Source organism: Haliaeetus albicilla, chromosome 9 (genome assembly GCF_947461875.1).
Source record: "Haliaeetus albicilla chromosome 9, bHalAlb1.1, whole genome shotgun sequence".
NCBI classification, from domain to species: domain Eukaryota; kingdom Metazoa; phylum Chordata; class Aves; order Accipitriformes; family Accipitridae; genus Haliaeetus; species Haliaeetus albicilla.
This window is the reverse complement of record NC_091491.1, coordinates 24,123,226-24,148,841: the sequence shown is the minus strand read 5'-3', so window position 1 is coordinate 24,148,841 and position 25,616 is coordinate 24,123,226. Positions and strand designations below refer to the sequence as shown.

The 25,616-nt window shown below is 39.5% G+C and overlaps 1 protein-coding gene across 1 annotated transcript in view; it reads left to right on the top strand.

The window, feature by feature from the left end:
* Window positions 1-4,433: 4,433 nt before the first annotated feature.
* CUL3 (cullin 3) overlaps window positions 4,434-25,616 on the top strand; it is a 58,623-nt gene continuing 37,440 nt past the window's right edge. The window contains exons 1-2 of the mRNA XM_069792118.1: window positions 4,434-4,880; window positions 24,384-24,581. Coding sequence (XP_069648219.1) covers window positions 4,815-4,880; window positions 24,384-24,581 — 264 coding nt within the window. The 5' untranslated portion in view covers window positions 4,434-4,814. The remainder of the gene's footprint in view (window positions 4,881-24,383; window positions 24,582-25,616) is intronic.

The following is a 25,616-nucleotide window of genomic DNA, read 5'->3' as shown; positions in this document are numbered from 1 at the left end:
CAAATAGTAACATGGGAAAGTGAGAGAATTGTCTTATATATATATAGGTACTGTGTCACATATCATTCATGCAAATCTGAAAGCAACCATCACATGCAAAGTGATGCAGGCGCTCACCAGGGGGAAAAAGAAAAAAGCCCCCCCCCCCCAAAAGCCCTCCCCCTGATTCTGGGCTTTAAAGGGAGAGAACTCACTGTTTTTCCCACCATAATATGCAAATGCCATTTTGTTTCCTTTTTTTCTGCAGCAGGACCTTACAGTGAGGTCAAGCCCTGAAATGCTTACCCCTGTGTTTGCAGTCAGGCATTTAGGTGCTCTGCGGACCAGGACACGGTCATTCTGTTTCCTGCTGGGATGGAAATAATACTTTTTTCTTTATGCTTGTGTATTTCAATGGTCAAACATCACTGATGGTTGCGGGGGTGAGGAAGGGTGGTGTGTAAGGAGTGGTGTGGGGGTGTGTAAGGAAGACCTGAAAATATGTATGTATGATTCCTTGGAAGTAATATTTGCTTTAAAAAAAAAAAAAATCTTAGTTCCTGGCTTTGGTGGAGCACAATCAAGCCTTACCAAGAAAAAAGTCACCATCTGAAATACAAAAATCATATTCTCATAGGTATATAGAGAATATTTTTCTGTAAGTTAAACAAGAGCCATGTTCTGCTTTTAAAGGCCTGATTATAAAAATGTAAATTTAGATTGATTCTAATGTACTCTTCACATTCTTCTAAAATTTCTGCCACCTTTCACACGATTAAGGTAAGTTCTAAATCAGATTATAAAAACAGTGTTTAAATAATTAAAGATTTGTTGCTACCTTCAAGATGCACATGCCAATGAAAAGGGCCATCCTTCTTGTGCTGACAGAAAGATGGTGACATGTAATTCAGGTGGAAATATTCTGTATGGATTAGCAGGCACCTGACCAACTTCCACTATTATTTAGTGATATCATCAATATCTAAAATCAGAGGACTGATAGGACCTCAGAAAAAAACCCAGTAAATGACTGCTTTGGATAATGCTGAGTGCTTCTCTGCACAGCATGTTATTTTGGGGGCCTTCATACCTCTGCATGTTGTTGTGATTGGTGTAAGATGTGTTTAAGGCTGCTACAATGCACAGATGTGAACGTTCCAACAAGGGTGACCACTCTTCTGTACAAGAACCGTTACTTCACTACCAGACTAACAGAAGATACATAAGATATGTATGTGAGATAGATAGCTGAGATGACCCAGTTAAGCAATTGGGTGGCTAACTCTTCCTATGCTAATCTATCCTTCTCCACCCGCCCGTCTTCCTTCTGGCTTTGACCCACCTAGAATTAACATTATAAGCACTTAACGAACCTCTAAATTAGTTCTTTGTGTAAGCTTAAAGGCTAATTTTTAGTGAAACTTCATTTTGTACACTATGTATGGAAACAGAAAATTTGCACTAAAAACATAGTAATTGTCTCCACCTTGGACAGTCACAGAAGACCTCAGACATGAAGGGAGGAGCTACGGGTGAATTTCTATATAGCAGATATCCCCACTGGGTCATAAATCTGCACTAAAAGAAGGTTCAGACTTCAAATTCAGCTTTCAGTAATAAAGTTAGAGCTAGCAATAATACCTATGCTAGTGTGTTGTAGCTATAAGTTTGTCATGGTTTAACCCCAGCCAACAACTAAGCACCACGCAGCTGCACGCTCACTCCCCCCACACCCAGTGGAATGGGGGGAGAGAATTGGCCAAAAAAAAGTAAAACTCGTGGGCTGAGATAAGAATGGTTTAATAGAACAGAAAGGAAGACACTAATAATGATAATAATAACAATAATACTAATAAAAGGATTGGAATATACAAAACAAGTGATGCACAATGCAATTGCTCACCACCCGCTGACGGACACCCAGTTAGTCCCCGAGCAGTGATTACCCCCAGCCCCACTCCCCCCAGTTTATATACTGGGCATGACATCACATGCTATGGAATACCCCTTTGGCCAGTTTGTGTCAGCTGTCCTGGCTGTGTCCCCTCCCAACTTCTTGTGCCCCTCCAGCCTTCTTGCTGGCTGGGCATGAGAAGCTGAAAAATCCTTGTCTTTAGACTAAGCATTACTTAGCAACAACTGAAAACATCAGTGTGTTATCAACATTCTTCTCATATTGAACCCAAAACATAGCACTATACCAGCTACTAGTAAGAGAATTAATTCTATCCCAGCCAAAACCAGGACAAAGCTCACAGTGTAAAATCAAGCTACTTGACATGAGAATTGAGATCACTTGGTAGGAGGGTAATTTTATCTTTTGTTGAGAGTACTGTGCCGAACTGAACAGTGTCTATGGCTGAATCAGGACTTTTCTGACTTTTAGAGAAAAATGTGCATTAGTAGCAACTTAGATGAAGAGAAGGCAAGAGGCTGGTGGTCCAGGGCTGCCATAAGCATAAGGCCAGTATCGGAGGAAGCACAAAAGCAGTAATCAGATAAATTAATCTAGAGCAATCTGCAGTAATGGGTATAGTAAAAGTTGTTCTTTTTCTTCTTTCTTGAAAGAAGAAATGCCAGTTCCTCAAAAACAGTTTGTGGGGAAAGTTTTGGGTTTTGAAAACATCACTAAATTTGTTGCAAAGTAGTCTTGTAATATTTTCAAAATGAAAACTCTGTGTTTCAGTACACATTTACTTTTTACTTCAGTTTTTCAAACTGTTTTTACAAGAGTCAAAACTAAACCTTTTCAAATTACTTGATCTTAACTGTCACAGAACGGAAAAACCCCATGTTAACATAAGAGGTTGTGCTTATTTGGCAAAGGAAGTACTTAGGCGGAGATTGAAATTATATTGAAACAATGTGGAAACCACATTCTTCATATTAACAAATGGCAATCTCTCCCTTCTCATCTCATCTCTGTTTCATCTGCATTTTGACTATACTGTAATTTTGAAAAGGACTGGTTTGTATTGCATAGTCATGTTGCAATCATTGTTTATTGTGTTGCTGTTATATAACATCTTCTCTAGGCGTATATACTTACTTCTGATCAGGAGATTAAAAAACATGTCGTAGATGAACATGCATAGTCCCAATGGGAAGTGGTTGTAACAAACTCAAAGAAGCAAAAACGGTGAAATTACTCTTACACAAGGTAAACTAGCTCAGAGAAGGTATGTTGCTTCTGTGCCCTGAGGGCACATGCTGCATAGAGGCACCTGTAGGAAAACAGTAATGATAGAGGTAAGTGGAGTCGGATGCAAAATGTACATCTTAAGATACGTTGGAATTCAGAGTCCAGTTTAAGAGTCACCTGAAAGAAATTCTCTTCTGGCTATGCCACGTACTGCCTCTGAAGGATCTTGAGCAAGGCATGTTTTGACCCAGATTTCAATTTCAGCCACTAACTTTTCAGTTAGTCCCCTGGCGACAGGGACCTAGATTTTTCTGGGCTGACCAGCCTAAGTTTCAGAGGTACGACGCCACTACTAACTTACAGAATCTGACATTTTCAAAACATTCTTTCCTTTTACAGCAACTGCCCTTCCCTGAATGACCTATATGTAATTGTGGGCTCATATAAGCTTTGCCTCAGGTGACACCCTAATTTCTCAGGCACGCATTGCGACGAAAACACAAAACATAATAGAAATGCCTTGCATCATGCCATTCTGTGAGCCTCCGCGGAGGGATACGCCTACCGGTAACATGATTCAGAGAGGCAGAATTGACCTCCGGGAGACTTCAAAGGGTAAGGCATAGGAAAAGGAACAAGCTGCCTTTCCTTTTTTAGCTGGGCATAGCGAGGTTAATACCAGGTAGCCAAAACACAGAGTAGGTGCTGTCCGTCTGGGGACAGGGCTAGGGTGATGCCCCTTTTTCCCCGAGCCGGAGGGACTGCAGCAGCGCTCAAGCCATGCCTAATGCTGTGAGGCCCACTCACGCTTCCCTGTATGGGTGCGAAAACCTGCACTTTGACCCCAATGAAACATCTGCTACAAGCCCAAGAAGCGCGATATAGGCGGGGGGGGGAACTCTGGCAAAAAAAACCCCAAAACCCAAGAAAACCCCAAACCCAAACAATAAAGCCAGGCATGCCCCCTACAACGCGTCCTGCGGGCAGGCCCCCGCCGACCCCGGCCCTGCCATCCCTGACTGGACCTGCCGCCCGCCCGGCTTCGCCCCGCCCCGCTTCCCCGCGGCGTCGCTCTCCGCCAATCAGCGGCGCCCTCTCCTCCCGCGCGCCTTCCCCCACCCCTCGCGGCCCGCCCGAGAGGGGCCGGCCGGCCGTCTCGCGAGAACGGCGGAAGCCTCGCGAGAGCGGCGAGGCACTACCCCCCTCGCCCCCGCCCCCGCAGGCGGCGCTCCGCCCCGCGGCCCTCCCGCCGCCGCCGCCGCCTCCGCCCGCCGCCGCCGCGGCCGGATCTGTCTCTCGCTGGCTGCTGGCTGGGCGGTGGGAAGGGAAGGGGAGAGAGGAGAGGAAGGGGGGGGGGCGGGCGCGCTCGGCCCTGCGCACTGAGCGATGTTTGTCCGCCATCGCGGCGGAGGAGGAGGGTGAAGGAAGCGCCGCCGCCGGAGCGAGGGGCCTGCGCCTCCGCCTCGCCGCCGCCTCCGCCGCCGCTCCCCCCCTCGGCCCGGCCCGGCCCGGCCCCGGCCCCGGCCCCGGCCCTCCCGCCCTCCGCGCAGCCCCGGGGGCCGCAGCCCGGAGTGAAGGTCGCCAGCGGCCTCCTCTGCCCGGCCCCCGGCCCCCGCTCCCGGGGTCTGCCGCCCCGCCGCGCGTCCCCCGGCGCCCCTCCGGACGGGAGGCGCCGCCGCCGCCGGGCCCGAAGATGTCGAACCTGAGCAAGGGGACGGGCAGCCGGAAGGACACCAAGATGCGGATCCGAGCCTTCCCTGTGAGTACCGGGCCTAGGCCGGGCCGAGCGGCCGCGCAAGGCCCCGGCCAACGCCTGCCCGCAGGCCCCGCGGCCTCGCCGCCCCGTCAGCCGCGCCGTGTGCCCGGGGCCGCGGGGCGGCGAGCCGGGCCGGCCTCGGGCCTGGGAGGGGGCCGCGGGTGCGGGCGGTGCGGGGAGAGCTGTCAGCCGGCCGGCGGCCTCGGGCACCCCCCGTGCGAGTTGCGGGGCGGAACGGGCGGGAGCCGCATCTCGGGGGAGCGGTGCTACCTGCCGCCTGGCGAGTGGGAGGTGGAGGAACTGGTCCCCGCGATTATCGTCTCCGTCATCAGTCAAGCAAATCAATTATGGAAATCCACGTACGGCACGGGGGGGCCGAGGAGGGGGCTGGTTTCTTTGTTTTCAAGGAAAAGGCCTCAAAGAAGGAGTCGAAGGTGATACGCCTACATCAACAAAATTAGTTAACCCCGGAAGGGGGGTGTGTTTATTTATGTCTTCTGGAGAGTTTCCTTTGGTGGATTTATTTCACTCTCCACTCCGTAAAAGAGGCTGTAAGTCATATGATTATAAGATTTAGGTGGCATAATGCCAGCTGTTTGGAAGATGTTACTATAAACATCTAGGCATAGGTAACTTTCACGCATGTTCGGTGGAGCCATGAGCGTGCCATCCTTTTGAGTTACAGAGGGGAATGAGCCAGATTATTAATTTATACTGCCATAAAGCTTGCTGTGTTTTGACAGTTGGTTCAATTAAAGCTTACAACAGAATAACAAATTCAGTACTATTAATGGCGCTGAGGAATGAGGGAAATAGAGAAGCTTCAGTCTGCCAGAGGATGGCCAGGAAGTGTGTATGTGTTCATCGGTGTATATGTTAAAAAGAAGATACTCAGTTGAGTCACTGGCTTTTAAGGTTTAGCGTTAACTTTTTGATGCTACGTCTGATCCCAGTAGGCAGTAGTGTAGAACTAATGTGCCTTGCCTTTATAGAGAAACTGGATATACCTGTTTATCTTATTTCACTGGCGAGGAATATATCAATATATTTGCTTCATCAAAACTCTCGCTGATGAAATTAGAGAATTCTTTATTTTCTCAGCAGCTGTCTTAATCTTAGCAATCTGATTTATACTGTTTTCCTCTTACTCTTTCCTCTACTTTTAATGACTGACAGTTGCATTTAGTGGTAAAAGTCAAAAGAAGAAAATGGGCTATGAAATTAGGAATTTTAGCTGATGAAAGGTTCTTGATCTCCAAATTGCCTTCATTTTTTTAAACAGCCTTTTTCAAGAATGTCAATTTTGTTAGGATGTGTTGGATTATAGGAATAAAGAAAAAGACTTACTGCAATGTGGCCAGGGCTGTACTGGCTTCTTCCTATGGTAGTAGGAAAACCTGTACAAAAATAAACCATGACAAAAACAATGTGTATGTTTTATAACGAACTACACCAAAGAATGGTCTTTTAATTTGATAAACAGATTCTGTATTCCAACTGTGAATATGTAGATATGGGTCAGCCAACCAAGGTAGACTTAACAGTGGGATAAACTTTAGTTTGTGTTTTACTTTTTTCATCACTTCTGTACATGAGCATATGAAATTAGTTTGGGGGGTGAAGAATGCTCATACAGAGCCCTGCTCTTACATAAAGTTAAACATTGTCATCAGGGTTTTTTTTCTTCTGAAACTGTTTTTGCTAGCATTGTCTTTTCAGTTGCTTAAAGAATGTCTAGGTTAAAAGTTTTTTAAAAAATTACCTTCTTCCTAGAATAATTCGATAAGTAAATAGGCATCAAGGCCTACGGGTCTTAAATGTTTGGTGACATCTGTTGACAGCAATTTTTCAGGTGTTCACTTCAATAGATTTTCTTTTCCAAGACATTTTGTTGACGATCCTGTTGATAAAGTGTTTGTAGAAAAGAAGCATGTACTTGGTTGAGAGATTTGGAGGAGTTTCTCTTTCATAATTGCAGAAGGCAATAGCCGTAGTTCATGTAAAAATCTTAATGCGAATTTTGTGGAGGCCTAAGTGGTTGTATAGCTTTGGTCCTGTGAATAGTGCCAGTGACTGCAATGGGATTATTCATGTCAGTGAGGTTGCATTTGTGGGGGGGGTAGAGTCTATATTTAGAAAGTGTACTATTCGTACTTCAGCTACTGATCTTCGTTCTTTTCTCTCAAATTTAGTGGTTCTGCTTTTGAGTTCTGAATTGACTGCTTGCAGAGGTGACTTTTGTAGGCTGCTTTAATTTGTCTTCTTATTGATCATCTTTCCTCAGCAGGTCTACCTGTTTTAGATTAGTTTGCTTCTTGCATGGAGGTAGCTATTTACTATTATATTAAACTAGAAGTAGCCAAATTTGAGAGGTAAGGTTCCTGGAACATAGCAATGTTATGGTAGCTCCTTCCATGTAGGTTCTGTCTCTAATATTTTCTATTTTTCATAATGTTTTTGATATTTCTGTTATTGTTACATTTTACTGTAGCTAAAGGAAAGGAGAAATAGTAATTTGCAAAATATTACTACTCCAAAGTTTTCTTTTTGTACCTTACTAGAATACTAGAAATTGACCAAAACATTTGAAAACCATCAGTGTTGTACCTAGAGATCTTAATGTTTTGGAATTAGTTTTATTCCAGATTCCTTGTTTATTATTTCTTGTAACTGGTGGCAGATCTGTCATCTCAAGTGTCCATTAATATTTGCTAGCTCCTGGTATGTGCTCTGATGTGCTTTTTCTTACCTCAAGGGCAATGACTTGAGTACATGGTGTACTGTTTTGCTGAAGTGGGTTGTAGAGTAATCAAAAGTAGTTGAGGAAGATAGTTTTGTATACATTTAACCATTTTTTCTGTTCACAATAGAAAAAAATGCATTTCTTTTCCTAATTTAAAAACTTACTTACTAAGGAGTTTTTTGTGTTCTCGTGTTGGGCTTGACTTAAACACAGTGATAATCTTTGCATCAGAAATAGTCCAGCTGAGGATGCATTTTTCTGAGACTTCAGACTTGAGCATTTTTTTAAAATCCAGAAAGAATAATAGAAATAATTTTTTATCAAAGTTTACTGTATATTCAGTAAAGCAAACTGATGCAGTTAAGCTTGTGCAGTTAATTAACCTTATGTACCACTGTAGAAGACTTCCATTGTGCTACTTTCAATAACCACTTATGGTACTTTTAACACCTTCATAATATATAGCTGTTCTATATTTGTATAAGGTCTATCCAGATAGTGTTCAGAGTAGCATTAGAGTTAATGAGAGAGATGGAATAGTGTAAGAGGACTTTTGAGTGAGTGCAGGTTCTTTTTTCTTAAGCAGTCTTTAAACATTTTTGTTTCAAATTCATACACACTGCAACAAATAGGAACATGTTGTGGTTGGACGCTAAAAATAAAAAAAAAAATTTCTGAAACGTCAAGTAATTGTCAGTGATGTAAGTTGGTTATAGTTTGTAAGTATTTTATTTTTTTTAATTGTTTGGAGGAGTGCAGTAGTATTTTTGCTGAATACACAATATGTGCATTATGTGAAGAAGTAGCTGTGATACTCCTACAAAATATTAATTAATTGTACCTGTTTTGGAGAAGTGTTGGGATTTGTTTTCTTCCGTTCCCTGGTTTAATTTAAAGTACTCTGAGGGTCTTAAATTGGCTCTCATTGCTTAACTCTCGGTGACCCCATTACTGCTGGCTAAAGGAGTACTTTAAAAGCTCTCAAACAATCTGGCAGCAAATCTGATTTTAAGATGACGTAGTTGATCTGAGAAAAGTGGTGCCAAAGAATGCTAGATTTGCACTTAAAACTTTTGGAGAGATGTGATGTCTATAACGGAGATCTAGCATGTATAAATTATGTTTCCTGCAAGTGTATTTGAGGTGGTTTGCTGTGTTTAGCTAGTGGAAAATAGTAGCCTTAAATGTGTTTTGATGGAAAAGTTGTACAAAGTAAAAAATGCACATTTCTTACAGAAATAAACAGTATGTGAGAATTTGGAAAGCATTTTGGGAATTCATTTTCAAAATTTATACAAGTAACGTTAAGCTGTGTTGAATGAACTTTTTTGCAAGAACTCATCCTTCTCTCAGTGCAATATGTCAGCTGTCACCATAAAATTGGTTGGACAGATCTTTCTGAAAACCAGCATGACCTGACATAGGGTATTGGGCTTGATCTTTATAGTTGGGGTATGTTTCTTTTTTTTTTTTGAGTGCTTTTAATAATTTTCACTTCCTGCAGAGCTATCTTTCCTCTCTAAAGCAATGCTACAAAATAGTGTTTTGCCAATTCGCAGAACTATTCCAGTGGATCAGTATTATATGGTTATATTATGAATTCTGGAAAGCATTTAGAGAGATCCTACACATGCACTTGCAATTGAATGAGTCTTTCAAGTATGTATGTGTGTGTATATATATATACATACATATATATATAAAATAAGCTTCACTGATTCATTTTATTTGAAATAGTTGTGTCCAAGAAAATTCTCATTTCATGCGGTCTTGTGCAGAAAGGCAGACAGCATTTTGTTTCTTTCAACCCCATTTATCAATTGATGTTACTCCTTCCTCAGAGAAAGTTCTGTAAACTTAGAAGTAAATGGCTTCAACTCTTCCACAAGAAAGTATTAAGACTCATATTTTCATTACTACTGCTCCTTTCTCCTCAGATCTAATGGCCACTTGTTTTGGGCTTTGTGTAGGCAGAAGGCATTTTTTTTTTCTCGGGGAATGCTAACTGCTTCTGTGGTTTGTTTTGAATCTTGGGGAATTGATGAAGCAAGTTGAGATGAGGTTTGTTAAATTTATGCTTCAACATATAATGTGTAATCTATCAATTCAAGAATTTTATGTAAAATTTGTGTCTGTCTTGAGCATCTTACAGCAGATAGGCCATAGAAAACATGTTGAACTGTGGTCAAATGATTAAGTGTTCCTATCATGTAAGCAATATGTGTATTTCTGCTTTGGTTTAGAGTATGCGTGCTGTATTGGTGAGTGAATGGAGAGGCCTGGAGGATGGGATGGGGATAGAATTGAAGGATGGTTTACTGCAGGCTTTTTTAGCTCTGATTAAAATAATGCAATCCCACCGAGGGCTGCAAGACCACCTAGTGAACTTAATGCTTTACATGGTTGCTTTGTGAATCTTGATTGTTTTATATTCTCAAACATATTTATAAGAGCATCTTAGCTATTAACCCATATAGTGTATACAGTAGTAATAAGTTAATGTTAGCAACTAAAATTTTAGTAGGTTTAAAATCTCGAAATAAAACAGACCAAAAACCTAAAACACTGTTTATCTTACTCAGAGGAAAAAGGTGGTGTTTTCATGTAAATTACAGAAAAATACAGAGATACTTGCTGTTTACTGGACAGTTAACCTTAATGAAGGCCTTCCAATTTTCACAGATAATTTTTTTTTTTTTAATGAAATGCCGTGAGCAGACTGACTGCCCTGATACTACATTTAGAATTTTTAAGAGATGGTAACACTAATTCCAGGGTAGATTTTGAGTAATTGTAGGTGGTTTTTTGCTTGGTTGGGTTTTTTTTAATACACTGTACATACTATCTTTTAGTTGTGGTCTAACCTAATCTCATTAGAATTCCTGAGTTCTATAGATGTTTGGGTTTCAGTTGCACATTTTCTTGCTTTTCCTTGTTAGTTGGATCTTAAGTTCTGAGCAATCATCATTCCAGTTGGTCTGAGTTTTGAGTAAGTGCCTCTGCATGGCATTGGAAAGGGTACTGCTGTTTATGGATCTTGCCTGTATTTGAAATTTGCTTGATTTTTTCATGCAGAAGTATAAAGTAACACCACTAGCATTCTGTTAAGATTTTTATACTGGCTAATTCAATCTGAGTTTTTTTCAAGTGGCTTGATAGGTTTCTCCACCTCCTCATTCTTGTGTTGTATAGTAGTGCATTATTAAACAGGAATTACTGTTTTTCCCTGGTAGTGGTAGGTAAAAGGGCTGTGTGAGACTTGCTAGAAAACTGATCAAGAGCTTTTGGTATTCTACATGAAGAGTTACAATAATAGAAAGTAACATAAAAATAGAAGTTTTTTCTAGAAAAATTATTACAATTTTTCAAAATGTTTCTTATTTTAATCTCTTTTGGGCAGATGTACACAACATAAGTGGCAACGTTTCTCAGAATTTCAAATATGTGTTCTGAAGTCTTTGGCTTTGATCTGTAGGACAGGTAGTCTTAGTGCAGGTGCTTTTAAATTTTCACCACCATGGCTGATCTGCAGTGTTTGATAATCTCTCTGTATGGGTTGAAAACATTTTGTGATGGACTGGGACAAATTTTCTTAAGCTGGTTTGATTGAGTCCATTCATAAAATGCACAGTGATTCTGTTACAGTCCAAAATAGGTTTTTGACCTTGTGTGTATGTTATCTTTGGTTTCTAGTAGCTATACATGTGGAAAACTAACTCTTGAGAAGAAGTGAGCTCGTATTTCTCATTCTGAGTCAGTTTTTGTGGAAACAAGGATAGGAAAGTACTGTAATAGAAAACTGTAGCATGGCCAAGCATACTTTTTATCATATGATTATTTTTCTGAAGTTCAGTTAAAGCCAGTAGAAATTTTAAATCGCTAATAGTTCTTTTGTGAAGGTGCAAGTATTGGCATATCAGCAGAAGTAAATACTGTTAGATGACTTAACAAAAGAACTTCCATAATGACATTTTTAACACATGCATTTTAGGACAGGAAAAAAGTGCATTTAATACCTGAATACAGCAAGGAGTACAAAACTGTAATAAACACATTTGGATGGTGCTTGCTGTGGAGTTGCCTAGATTCTTTAATTAGTTGTGCATAAAATTGGTGTTTGAGGGCTGAAACTGTCTTGCTTGTAGTTTAAATAAAGTGTAGTAGTATGCAAAATGTACACAGATAACTTGCTTTATTTGTTTATGGTTATGGATGAGGTGCATTTGTGGAAATGCCAATTTTTGGTTTAATACTTCTGAGAATAAATATAAATGAGGACAATAATAATTTAAATTATACATGTGAATGATATAAAATTGGACTAGCTTATATAATAAAAAATTTGTGACAATTTCTTGTACTACATGTAGTCTGAGTACAGGCTGTGCATGTCTGTTTCTTACATTTTGTATGTGAAGAATCTTTAAGGAAATAAATATTTCCCTTTTACTTTCACACTACTTCTGTTTTTAAAGTGTTGGTAGCATCTGAGTGGACCTATTTTTTATATATATGTGGATATAGTTTCCATGTGTAGCTCTGGATTTTTTTCTTTTCTGTTGCACTCATTTCAGTGTTAGTCTTGCTCTTCCAGGCACTGCTGATTTGTGCATCCGATCATGGTGTATGCACTATATGGTGCAAAAACCCCCAGAGAAAGGTTACTGTCAGCATGCAGTAGTGTATTGATTATCTGTAAACATGTAAGTGATTTAAGTGTATATTCCTTCCACTCCCTGAAGTAAGCTGAGAAAAAAAAATTATCCTCTGTTGGCCTCTGTCTACCATAAAATTTTATCTTTTATTTACTATACAAGTTCTTGAATTGTTATACTTTTATCATTACAGAGGAGGAGTTGTCAGCAAGCCCCCAAAGCCTCTAAAGGCCCTTCTGCCCCGCACCCACACTTTCTTCCTTCATTCCCCCCAAATCGTTCGTTGTGTTCCGTGTTTTGAAATGGCCTCAGGAAATGTGTCTGCAATCTGTATAAGTTTGTGTGTATTTCACAGATTTCCTCTCTAAGTAGTGTTGATTTTTGAACAATTGTAAAATATTGAACTACTTGTAGGTTAATTGAAAAAACCCAGAAATAATTCTTGTGGGATTTGCATTGAAGTTGAGTGAGCAAGGAATGGGCCATTTGTGGTTCAGGGAAGCCTTCTGAATCCAGGTCATTGAGGCTGGGAAGTTAATGAACTAATGGATTTTTTCACTTGGAGAGATGATACCCGTGAGGAGGCTCGGTGCCTTCCACAGAAGGTATGGATGTGCAGAACAGCATTGCTCTTTCCCCTGGCAGTTCTTAACTGGGATTGAGGCACACAGCATCTCCCTTAAAGTCGTTACAATGTTAATATTATACAAGTCATCAGTATAAAACATTTGCCAAAAAATCCCATGAATTTGCCTCTTGTTAAATTAATGCTATTTATTTCTAATTTGTAGTGTTGGGATGATGATCTTAAAACTAATAGAAGTATGATCACATATTGAATCAAAGTTTTAAAACTGTTTTGACTTAGGTTAAAACCCAAATATTTCTGTTGGTTTAGAGTTAGGAGTGATATGAGTAGCAGGCTGGGTGTAATAGTCCTGCTTCTGTGGACAGTGACCTATCGTCCGTTATGGCAGTTTCAAGACAACCTACCTGGAATGTTGCAGTCCCATGCTTGGGTTTTAAAAGGAGATGAACAGAGTCAGGGACCTAAATCCCATTGAAATTTGAGAGTTCCAGCAATTTTTAATCTTTGCTAGTAAATCTTGTTAGGTTATAGGTAAGCAAGCAACTTTCCTTTCTGCTCATAAGTCTTCAGTAAATTGGGAGTAATTCCAGTGGAAGCGGAATGAGCCACCTTCCTTCTACTGCAGTGTAAGAGCCTGCACATGGCCAATTATCCCAAGTAAGCTGCTTTGAGTAAATTTGCAGTCAAACTTACTTTGTGGTACTGTGCTCATAGTCACATAGTCCTCAGATTTGAAAAGCATGTCCTTGGCTGTTCTAAGATTTTATTGCAGTGGAAAGCTAAATGACTTGAATGAATTTTTGGGGACTGGCCCTTGTTTGAAAATGGGGAAAGGCATGCCTAGTAGTTTATAAAATTTTGTGCCACTGTTTCCACTGTCTGTACTGTCACCTTTGACATGAGCCTGTTCTACAGCTACAGACACACAGCTGAGCTCTTGAAGTGTAGAACTACCTGTCCCTGTGCCTTCTAGACCTTCAGGATCCTGCTGACACATGAGAGGGATGATTCACTCCCAGAAACTCAGGTCTTCTTCATTCCATTTCTACTGTTCTAATTCAGTTCAAATATTTTCTTTTAACACCAACTTCATTTAGGATAGAAATCTTAAAGCTACTCTGTTTCTTTCAGGAACATATTTCCTGCTGTTACACAAGCTTTTCAGAATTTTTTTTTCCGTAACTTTAATTTGAGAAAAGTTGTCTTAGGATTGCTACTTCTGAAGTGAATTGAGAGGACTCTGAAGTTCTCATGAGTCTTCAAAATATTGATACTCGTTCTTTTGGGCAGGAGAGAAGTAGGCACATTTTTGGTGTTAAATCTCTGTATTTATTCTGCTGTTTCATTCAGAATGGGTTTTTTAAGTTAAGCAATCCTGACCTGATATGCTCTTCCCCCCGCCCCACGTGTTAATTGCACCTTAAGTAATCAATACAACTACTGAAATAAGGCAAAAACTTTTTTCATGTCTGAAAATGCTTCTGTTACCTTGCAAAGTTAAACATGAAAGATCAGAGTTTCTGAAGTGTCAACTTACATCTAGACTTCAGCTGTAACAGTTTCCAAATTAGTAAGAGAAGTTTCAGAAGCATAGACAGTTCTTCTTTACTATGGATAAGTTGAAGCGTTCTTAGGAAATAAGTAGTTTCATTATAGGTGTTTTATAATCCTCCTCCATTTTCAGGCACTATAGTAATGAGCGCTGTAGAAATGTCATTGAATGTTTTTAAAAGAACATTGGTTAATAATACAGGCAATGTCACTATTTTGGCTGTATAATCACTTCCATTCTATAGCAGTGACAACTATCTTTTGAACTAGAACTTCCTATATTTAGCCTCTTACCAATTCAGTTCTTCTAGAAGGTTGAACAAAACCAGTCAATTGTTATCTTTTAAATACAGCTTTTTTAAAAACAACTTTAATAATGTGATGACAGGTGGGCAGAAGCTTGCACCATGGCAGGGGGAGAGTTACCATTTATAGATAATGCCTTTTGGTATTTGAAAAGGCATTTATATTTGTCTGCAGATGCTGGAGAAAAAATAAGGTAACTTAAAAACTTGGATTTCTGTATTTTTAATTAAATACTATTCTGCTAACCTCTTCGGGCAAAGCATGCAATTCTAGAATAAAGTCCCTAGTGTAATTAGTAGCGTCTTTGAAAGTTTATGTTGAAAAGAAGTTAATTTAGGTCTGTTTTCTTTGTTTTTCCCCAGTATCCAACCCTGCTGGAGGACACCATTCCTTAGTCCTTGCTGACTAAAGCATGTGTGTATTTCAAGCAGTTTCGGTCCTGTGGAAAATAAATAGTAAGACAGATGAGTGTATACGAGACAGAGTTCAGCTTTGTATAGGTGGTCTTAGATACAGTATTTACTGAATCTGATTATCCTGTGTTGTTACTTAACTTACTGATAGAGTTTTCTACAGAACCTTAAAGACTGGCCTGTGTGAATCCATATATGCCAATAAGTGAATGAAAAATGAGGCTGGTGAGCTATCAGTCATTTTTCATTGACCCACTTAGACAAGTAATATTCTGGTTTTATCTGTATTAATGAGAGTGACTGTTTGAAGGTGCGTTTTGTAAGTTGAACATCATAAATTGCAAATTGAACCTGTAAGTTGATTTTTAAACAGCATAATGTAGTTTGTGGGCTACCCTTAATGGACTTGCAGCAGAGGAAAAAGATAGGTAAGTCTTGTCCATGGACTTAAATGTATCATGCAAGAGTCTGCATCTCTAATAAAAAAGTTGAAAGAATTGCCAAATCAGAGAGTCTCAAGGGTATTAGAAAGTAGTGAATACACATGGACCTTGTTTTGAATTAAATAGGTGCTGTTACATACTACGTACTATTCTTCTGCTATTTACTGCTGACTAAATATATTGTCTTTTACAGTTGGGTTATGCTTTGCAACCGTTTTATGAAAGACTGTTGACCTTAGTCTTTGTGTATATGATGCATTCTTATAGTTGTTCATTAGTAGTTACAAACACTTAGTATGAGTTAGCATTGGGAAAGTGTGCAAAGATCTGTAATGGAAAGAAGTCCCCATTCACAGAATCAGCACTGTGTAATTTTGTGTTTCAGTTTATATTTAGTTGTCTTCCTCTCCAGGTTTTCTCCATTGTTTTTGCATTTTTTAAAGAAATTAAACAAAAAGTTTTAGATTTATCTTTTGTCTTGTGTTTATTCAGTAACTGATGGCTGCTCAAATTTACATAGTTCATAGTCACAGTTCAGATGAAACAGGTGTTTGGGAGGAGTTGTTTTTCTCATCTTTTCCCCTTTCCTCTGGGGTAGTATGTTCCACAGATTTGCAAGACTGAAGTTGAGGAGGGGCATTTGGGAAAAATGAAGACATTTTATTAAATAAAAGTTGAAATCCAGAATAAGTCAGGTAGGTTGGCAGTGCAGGATTACTCTCATTCTTCTGAATCGGTTCTTAAAATATGAAAGAGAAATGAGTCTCTGATCTTTCTTTAACTTTGTTCAGTCTCCTAAACATGTCAAAACTGCTGCTGCAGTATGACATTTTCTATTAAAACCTTGTTTTAAACTTTTCATATAGGCTGTTAAATTGCTGTTGTGTGGTGAAGCTCCTGTCAGGTCTACCTATAACACAGACATGTTACCTTTTGAGAGAAGGAACAAATCTTTTTTCCTGGGCTTTAGGTTTACTAGAAAAGGAAGTTCTTGGAGGATATTAGTTTGCTGTAAAGCTTATCAAAACCAACCAACCAAACCCCTTCCTTTTCAAGCCCCCACCCCCAAGCAGCACTTGTTTTGTGATGAGGCCAGCAGTACTCTTAAGACAGTGCCTTGGAGGTAGACCAAATCTGTCAGTCACTACACAGGAGGTATGACTCCGTCTTTTAAGGAACAATCACTTTTAATCTACTTACTACTTCAGCTCTGCTGGCAGAGTAGCTTTTCATTGCTGCAGAACCCATTTAAACAAAGTGGAGAAGGAAGGAGTCTTGCCTAAAATCCTGCAGCCCTTGAGCGTTTCAGTTGACAAAGAGTATTCCCTTTTTTTACTTAATTGCACATTCTGCTTGCTTCTGCTGAGTAAAGCCTGACAGAGCTGGGAAGGAGAGGTGGATATTGAAATTTCTGCATTTCTACTACTGACTGAGTATTGTCATGGAGCCCTGCCTGTTCTACAGAGGCTGGAGCCTTTTTTGGAGTCAGACTAGACTTGATCTTTCTCTTGGCCTTTATGGGATTACTCTCAGCACTAGTTACTCAGCTCATCTTCTGAGCCTGGAATGGAACATGGTGCAGGCCATGAATATTTCTTGCAGGAGGAATCTGGAGAAGTTTAGTGCAGAGGTTGCCCACCCAAACAAGGGTGAGGCTTGAATGTCAAGGGATGAGTGAAGAACAAACCACAGATATTAAAAATGGTGTCAGTATTTAATGTTGTAAATGATAACTGGCTGATGCCATAAACGAACTGCAGGCATACATTCCCCACCATCACACGCACCCTCTGAGGGAGTATAATAGTGTAGTAGGCATTTCCTGACACTCCTAGGAGATGTGGATAATACTGGATAGTCATCTCCAGTTGTTGTTATAGGTCACCGAGGAGCAAAAGCCTAGTTATTAGGACCAGGTTTGGTAGCACATTGCTGTGACTTCCCTGTGACTCTTTCAGCAGATAGCCAAAGTGGAGTAGTAGCGCAGATGCAGAACAGCAGTAGGTCAGGGTGCCCCTTACTTTCTTCATGCTCCTTCTCTTAGCTTCCAGTCATGTTCTTTGGTGTGTAACAGTCAACCTAATCAGATAACACTATTGAGGAATTTTGTGCCTGGTGGTTTTGCTTTTTCAGAAATTAGTTGTTTTTATTTGTGTATTATGGAGTTATTTGCTTCTTGACATACTGATGTTTCTTAGGCAATGAGTTGTAGCCAATGTATCCTCTTCCAGGTAATGCTCCTGGCTACGGAGTGATGAAAACTTCAAAATTCAGAGAAGTATGAATATTGAGCTCTCCATTTGTCATTAGTAGGAGTACATTTTATCTGCTCTGTAATTGAAGAATATGTAGTTCCATATCTTAATATGCCATTTTTCAGAGATATTATTTGAGCAAACACTAGACAATATATCTCTGTCACTGTAAATTCTTGTCTTCTAAATTAAGACTATTGGAAGGGTTTCTAAAAATTCAAGTAGTGATTGGGTTCTGAGGCAGGAAGTGTGCTGCTCTTGCCCTTTTCTGGATAACCTCAGCCAAGCTTCATCCAGAATGAAGGATCCAAGCTAAGGATGCTGAGTTATTGTGTAACAGGCTATTTAATACCATCTTGGTGAATGCCCTGTCTTGAAACGGAATTGAAGACTGTTAGTTTTGATAGCCTCCCTTGTCTCTTGGACTGTGGGTCAGGACCCCTGTGGTAGCAGTTTTAGATGGCTGCGGTCAGCCCGTGCTCATTTTGTCCTGCTGAGGGATGGGAAATGGGGGAGTGAGAACAGGATGCAATTACTAGGTGCAAATGTTTACTCCCAGAGCTGCTAACTAACTTTGTTGGTATCCACTCACTTCCTTCAAGGTAGAGAGCATAAACACTTGCATTCTGTAATTTCAGTTGGTTCTCACTCCAGTGCTCTGGGGTATTAGACCTAAAGGATGTCATGGAAAGGAATGAGGCAGGTGATGGTTGTGTTTTTTGAAAATCGTGATAAACGCTCTGCAGCTAGTCTGTAGAAAAAATTGAGTAGTAATGTTTGTGACTTTTTTAAAGCAAAAATGTCCTGCAAGTGTGTTTACAGTCTGTTAAAACTTCTGAGAATTAACAATGACCTGTTTCATCTGAGATCCTTGTGAGAACTTTGTAGAACTTGTCTAGAAACTTCTTCTGCAAGAAGGATGAGAAGCTGTGTCTAGTCACTAGTCTTGTGAGTACTAGTTCATGTGCCTCCTGTTTCTGCTGGTTGGTAAACCTCTGTGGATGCTCCTACTGAGATTCCATCGGACATCTATTACCTCTTCCTCACTTCTTTCTTAACCACCTCTTGTTAAAGAAGACTAAGTAGCTACTTCCAGTAAAAGTAAGCTTGTGTAAACAGTCAAGGGTTCAGCAGGTTCTTAACAGTTTACTCCTGTAACTGCCTTTCCGTACAATTTGCAGCAGTTCAAGCATGGTTATATAAGTAAGAGGAGCAATTTCTGTAGTGTTAAGGGCAAAATGGCCAACTGACAAGAACATGAAATGAAGTTGCGTTCAAAGGAAACTGTTGTAAAAGCTAAATGTATAGAATGGAAATTATATAAAAAAACCCCAAGCATTTATTTCTGTACAAAGTAGTCTGGATTTCTAGCAGTAGATCTGTTTGATGTTCTGTATAAATCTGGGAGTTTTAATGTTCTTTGACTGTAGTTAAGATGAGCTAGGGACCAAATGCCTGGTTCCACTGGTGACCGCAAGCATTTTATTGCTCACCTTTGTTATCCTGTGATGCATTTCAGTTGGAAGACTGGTGCTGGCAGTTTTAATAAGTCATGCTTACTCAGGGAGCCCTGGTTTTCTGAATTCCTCAGTGTACAGCTGTAATGCGTATCACCAAATCAGAGAATGGTTGAGGTTGGAAGGCATGTCCAGAGGTCGTCTCATCCAACCCCTCTGCTCAAGCAGGGTCACCTGCAGCCAGTTGCTCAGGATGGTATCCAGACAGCTTTTGAGTATCTCCAAGGATGGAGACTCCACAACCTCTCTGGGCAACCTGTGCCACTGCTTGGTCACCTGCACAGTAAAAAAAAGTTTTCTTGGTGTTCAGAGGGAATCTCCTGTGTTTCAGTTTGTGCCCACTGCCACTGGTTCTGTCACTGGGCTCCACTGAGAAGAGCCTGGCTCCCTCTTCTGTACACCCTCCCTTTAGATATTTATAAACATTGATTTGATCCCTGTGAGGCTTCTCTAAGCTAAACAAATCTGACTCTCAGCCTTTCCCCATGTGAGAGGTGTTGCAGTCAGTTATCTTAGTGGCCCTTCACTGGACTCTTTCCCGTATGTCCATGTGTCTCTTGTACTGGGGAGCCCAGAGCTGAACAAAGTACCCCACGTGTCTCACCAGCGCCAAGTAGAGCCGTCAACCTGTTGGCAATGCTCCTCCAAATGCAGCCCAGGATACCATTAACCTTCGTTGCCTCAAGGGCCCATTGGCTCGTCGCCAACTTGATGTCCACCAAGAGCCCTGGGTTCTTTTCTGCCAAGCTGCTTTCCAGGCAGTTGACACCAGCATGTATTAATGCATGGGGTTGTTCCTCCCAGGGGACAGGATATTGCAGTTCCCTTTGAACTACATGACTAGAAAGGAGATGATAATATTTTGTTTGAAGTTACACATTAATACCAAAACTACTGGAGTTTAGCTGTTTGCCCCTTTTGATTTAAGGAATGCTGATGAAGTTATTCAAAAGAGGTGGTGGCTGTAGTGTTAGCTTCTAGGAGGGAAACACTGAGAAGTATATTCAGGACTGATACTAGCTTTACTTGCTGGTGTTGTACTCTTCAGATGATAATGGCAATAGATTGCTGACAGCGATTATTTATTCTGTCTTGGAGATTTTAATAGGATAGACGAACATTGTTAAAGAAAGGGCTTGCATGTATCTGATCCTGCACTGTGGCAGTACTGTGGAATAAAGGACCTTTTGAGTCCTTTACAGACTTTTTTTTTTTTTTTTGTGAAATGACTGTACTTTCATGTCCACTGATATTTTAGTCTAATTTCCTCAAGATGTACTTCTGCTACACTTTGAGTTCAGATGTTTGTGTTCAAGTTGCATCTTTGAATCATTAGCATTTGGGCAGCGGTTTGTGGAAGTTTTCCAACTAGCGCCTTCTTATAAACAGCTATCTCTTCTGCCAATAATAGACTTGATCTCTCTCCCGTTCCCCAAGAAAGGTAATATTCAGATAAACTGGAGTACATTAACACATTTCCTCTCTTTGGACACTGGCTTCTTACTATCTTCATGAATCTTGGTGTAAACACTACTGAAATTTCTGGGATTTTGCTTCTGAAAGCTTTTCTGAACCTGGGTGGTTTTGGTTTTGGTTTTGGGTTGGGTTTTTTTTTTTCAAAGCACCAGCAGAAGCAGTAATTTAGCTTCCGCTTAAATCTGCAAGAATAGTAGGCACAAGCAAGGCAACTGTATTACAACTGTGGAGTTGACTTAAAATATAGCCGTTAGAAGAAATCTGGGAATGAGCATGGAAAAACATTTGGGCTCTGATCCTGTATTCATATTTGTGGAAGCGGATCGCTTATAGGCTTTGTTGTTGACGGAGATCTAGAGAGTTGCATAAATCTTCACTGTTGGGTCAGACTGATGGATTAGGATCACAGTTGTCTAATAGTGTTTTTAGTGATGCTTTTGTACAGAATTCTGAAAGATGTCAAAATGTTCTAGTAACATCACAAACTTATTGCTTAGTTGTTTTTGTTGTTTTTTTTTTTTAACTTGTGTACAAGCCTGACTTAAGGAAGGGGGATGCAAAGAGATGAACCTGTGAGTTAAATAATCCAAGGGTAGATTTAGTCATTGCAATTCTTACATAACTTTGAGGACAGTGATAGAAGAAGACCTCTTCTGTTGAAAAGCTAAACAGCTTTTCAGTAGTGGAGAGGAAATAATAAATTTCTGCTAAAGCTTTAATGCAGTGACTTACTGCCCGATAGAGTGGAGTTATTTAAAGTATTGGGAGCCTTTGCTTTGTTAGCTAGCTTGTTTACAGCAGTGTTTTCTATGCTAGAACTTTTTTGGAAGACAGTGCTCTTCTAACTTGGTACCCTAGAATTTTAGCAAACCTGTTCCCACAAAACCTCACAGATAGTAATCTAAAGTAAGTCAGTAGCAGAATAGGAAGCTGCACTGAGAAGCAGAGTCCTTCATACTTAATCTTAAAAGGTAATAAGATAAGTTTATAATACTATTTCAAATATTTCAGTATATTTATGCCATGGAGATGTGGACTTCTTAAAATTCCCTTTTATGGATCTTTCTTGGGCTTCCAGAGCAGCTCATGGTGTGTCAATTGTTAAGTGGCAGAAAGCTATGTGTTTATGTTTGTATTCAGTGAGTTCGGAGCAAATAATGTTACAATCATTCCTTCACTTTTTTTGTAGCATTTGGATTAAAGGTAGAAGAATTAAACAGCTCATTTTTAGTTTTTTCTTGAACAGATCCGAATTATTAGATGTACTGCTTATCTGTAACGTACAGGAATGTTTACCGGCTGGCCTACCCAGAAACAGCAGTGCTGTAGTATCTCTTCAAACTAGAGGCTGGTGATTTCCCTGTTTTATACAGATCATACTTTTTTTTAAATACAGTGAGCAGTTAAGTTGCAGTTGAGATAAAAAGGTTATCCTGTTGGCTAGGAGATTTTTTAATTAGCGAGGGGAGAAAATGGCATTTGGAAGTGTTGATTTGAGTCTATGCTTTGTTTGAAAACAAAACCTCTTTTTTTTTTTTTAAAGGAAGACTGAAAAGCTTTACTTGGATTGCTCTCTGCAATTCTAAATGGTTGCCTTCGTTATTAGTACTTGTAAAAATTGCTTGTTCAGGAAAGCTTTAGAAAATAATTTGCCTGAAGAGGCACCAATGTAGCAAATGCAAATGAAAAAGAAAATAACTGATCTTTCAGTATTATGCATAGCAGAATAAGCAAAAAGCAGGGCTGGGGGGATGACATTCCATGATTTCTCTGTTACCTTGAGGTTTTGGGCTTGGGAGATAGGAAACTAAGAATTTTTGAATGTGTCTGTGAATTTTTTGGTTTTAGATATACAATGACATATCTCTTAAGTTTTGGGTACATACAGGTTAGTAGGCTAGTGGATCTGGTATCATGAGAGTGGGAAAAGTAGCGATAGGATTATTTTTATCGTGAAAGTCTTTGTGTTTAACTAAAACTCAAAAAGACGAGGAAGATGGAGGAGTGTGTCTTGTCTTGATTTTGTTCGGCAACCCATTCCCTCCTAAGGCAGTGAATGGCTTATCCTTATTATGAGCTGTACTTTTTATTTATAATGCCTAGAAAACTTGATATTTTGAAATTGCATGTAAAAATGTACTTTTAATGAAAAAAGTTCTGCTAATCATTGTGTTTGATTACAAATGCAGGCAAGTCTAGTGTTCCATGTTTTTCCTCTATTCACTTAGTGGTTTTTGGGTGGAAGGGGAGGGAAGAGAGAGGCAGACCAGGGCTAGCCATTACTTTCCTCTAGAATGTCATACCATTATTCTTTACACTCTTACTACTTTCAGCTCTTATTTTCATGGCTGCTTTGACAGTATTGGTAGACTCAGGCATATTTTCGTTCTCCACAGTAATTCTGGGAGTAGTGGCCTTTTTCTTCTCTTCACCCTTTTTCTTTAGATGTAAAATGCTAGATCAGTTCCTTTTCGTATAAACTAAACCAAACCTAACTTTAAACATGCATTTTAAATTTGGTTCATTTAAAAAGTTTGGGTTTTTTTCAGTTGGGTGATGAAACTTGGCTAAATCACAAACTTTAAGCAATACTGACATCTAATAACTTTGTTGCTATACTTATTTGCTATCCCAGATATTGCTTTATATAAAGCATTGTATTTTGAAGCACCTTTGCATTGGTAAAGCACAGTCGTAAACTGATTCACACTACACTAGACAAGTTGGTTTGATATGAGACTATTTCTTATAAGAGTTTCTCTCTTTTTCTCTGAATTTTTCTTTTTGCTCTAGTTTTTATTTGGTGTATTTACTGAAGTATTCAGTGTCTGAATAACATCAAGTGGATGCATATTCTGCTTAGTGCTTGATGCATATCCTGTAGCAACTTAACCATATTTGTGCAGTGGAAGTATGTTCAGTACAGATGTTAATTTTGGACATTCGTAGGGTTTTTCAACAACACTTCCAAGTATTTAAATTGTAGGCACAATATTGTAGGCATGTAATTCTTTGGCCATTAGTATGTTGCTGTAAATAAAGAATACCTAGTTAGCTGAAGCAAATGACTAAGTAAGTTTGCTAACTCTGTGTCAGACATTATTGTCTTTTATTGTACAAGTTGATTTGGGGTCTGATTAAGCAGATCAGTGTTGCAGTGCAATTTACAAGGTGCCAAGTAGCATGTCAGTATGGGAGGAAAGTTAAGTGACTGTCATTATTAACACTGTGGAGGAAGAGTAGGGAAGAGACTTATGTCCACAATTATCTGCCTTCCCACCTGCACAGGCTCTGGAATTGGGTTCTGTGGATTTGCAGATTTGAAGGAGAAAAGCATTAAACTTTTAAAAACTACAATTTTCATAACTATTTCTTGAAATCCCATTAGTTTCATAAATACTGTTTTCCTTTTGATAAAGTTTGAGAAACCTTGTGATAATGGAATGAACAAAATGTGGCAGAAGCAATTACTGCTCCTGGAGTTAAAACTGCCAAAAATAACTTTCTGTAGTGATCTTTCTTGATTCTAAACAATAATGTATTGTTTTATTTTTACAGATGACTATGGATGAGAAATATGTGAATAGCATTTGGGATCTTCTAAAAAATGCAATCCAAGAGATCCAGCGTAAGAACAATAGTGGTCTCAGTTTTGAGGAGCTGTATAGGAATGCATATACAATGGTATTGCATAAACATGGTGAAAAACTCTACACTGGACTAAGAGAAGTGGTCACTGAGCATCTAATAAACAAGGTATGTCATTTTATTAATTAAAATTGAAATGTCTTATATGAAAGAACTCTGAATAGTTATTTAAATGACAAAAAAAATTTAACTTTATTATGTTATTATGTTGCCTTGTGTTGACATTGTATTGCAACCCTCAAAAGTGGTAGCTTAGAGCTAAGCTAACATCAAGCTTAAATGACTTCTTATTCCAGATACTGTTTAAGTTATTCATGGAGGGTGGACCATAGGAAGTATTTGAAAGTGTGTAACAGGTAACAACTTTAGCTGAAGCATAACTGTTGAGAACTGGGAATTTTTTTTAAAAGGTTTGTGGCCTTTTGGTGGCAATTTGTGACTTTCTCAGAACAATTTTTGGTTTGTTTTCAAGTCAGTTTTTTCATCTGTGGAACAAAAATACCAATTTAAGAACCTGTTTGCTATGGGGTAATGAACTAATTCACAAGTTAATGAGAGAGTTGTGCTAGGATTACTCTATTTAAAGAGGCGGTAGGCAATGTACAAAAACATCAGCTCAGCAACAACAAAAGTCTAGAGTAGTCTGCATTCTATCATTTCAGCCTTTTCAAAACCATGTAATTCAGTCAAAAAGACGTGCAGAAACTTCTTGTTTCTGAAGATGTATCATCTGAGAAAAGGGCTCTTCACATTTTATGGTAAACCATGGAACCACCTCTTGAGTCTTTGTGAGCAAAGTTTAGGGTTGATTAATAAGTATGTCACTGAAAAAAAAGTTAAAACTCACTTTTTATGAGTCCAGATAATATTTACTGGTAATAGGATCATAAGTCTAGGGAAGATGCCTTACTCCTTGCGGTAACATCCATAGCTGCCTGTTTTTGAAAAGAGACACATTTGATTTCATATACTGGCTGTGGGTCCAGATGGAATGTCAGATTTTTGTTCTGTTATTACAACATTTGAAAAGGAAAGTCATAAACCATCATGTGTCTTGGATGATTACTTATGGCTGAATTACAGAGAGTGGATGGGAGGTTTATGTCTAAATAATGCATAATACTTGGGGAGCTTTTTGTGCAT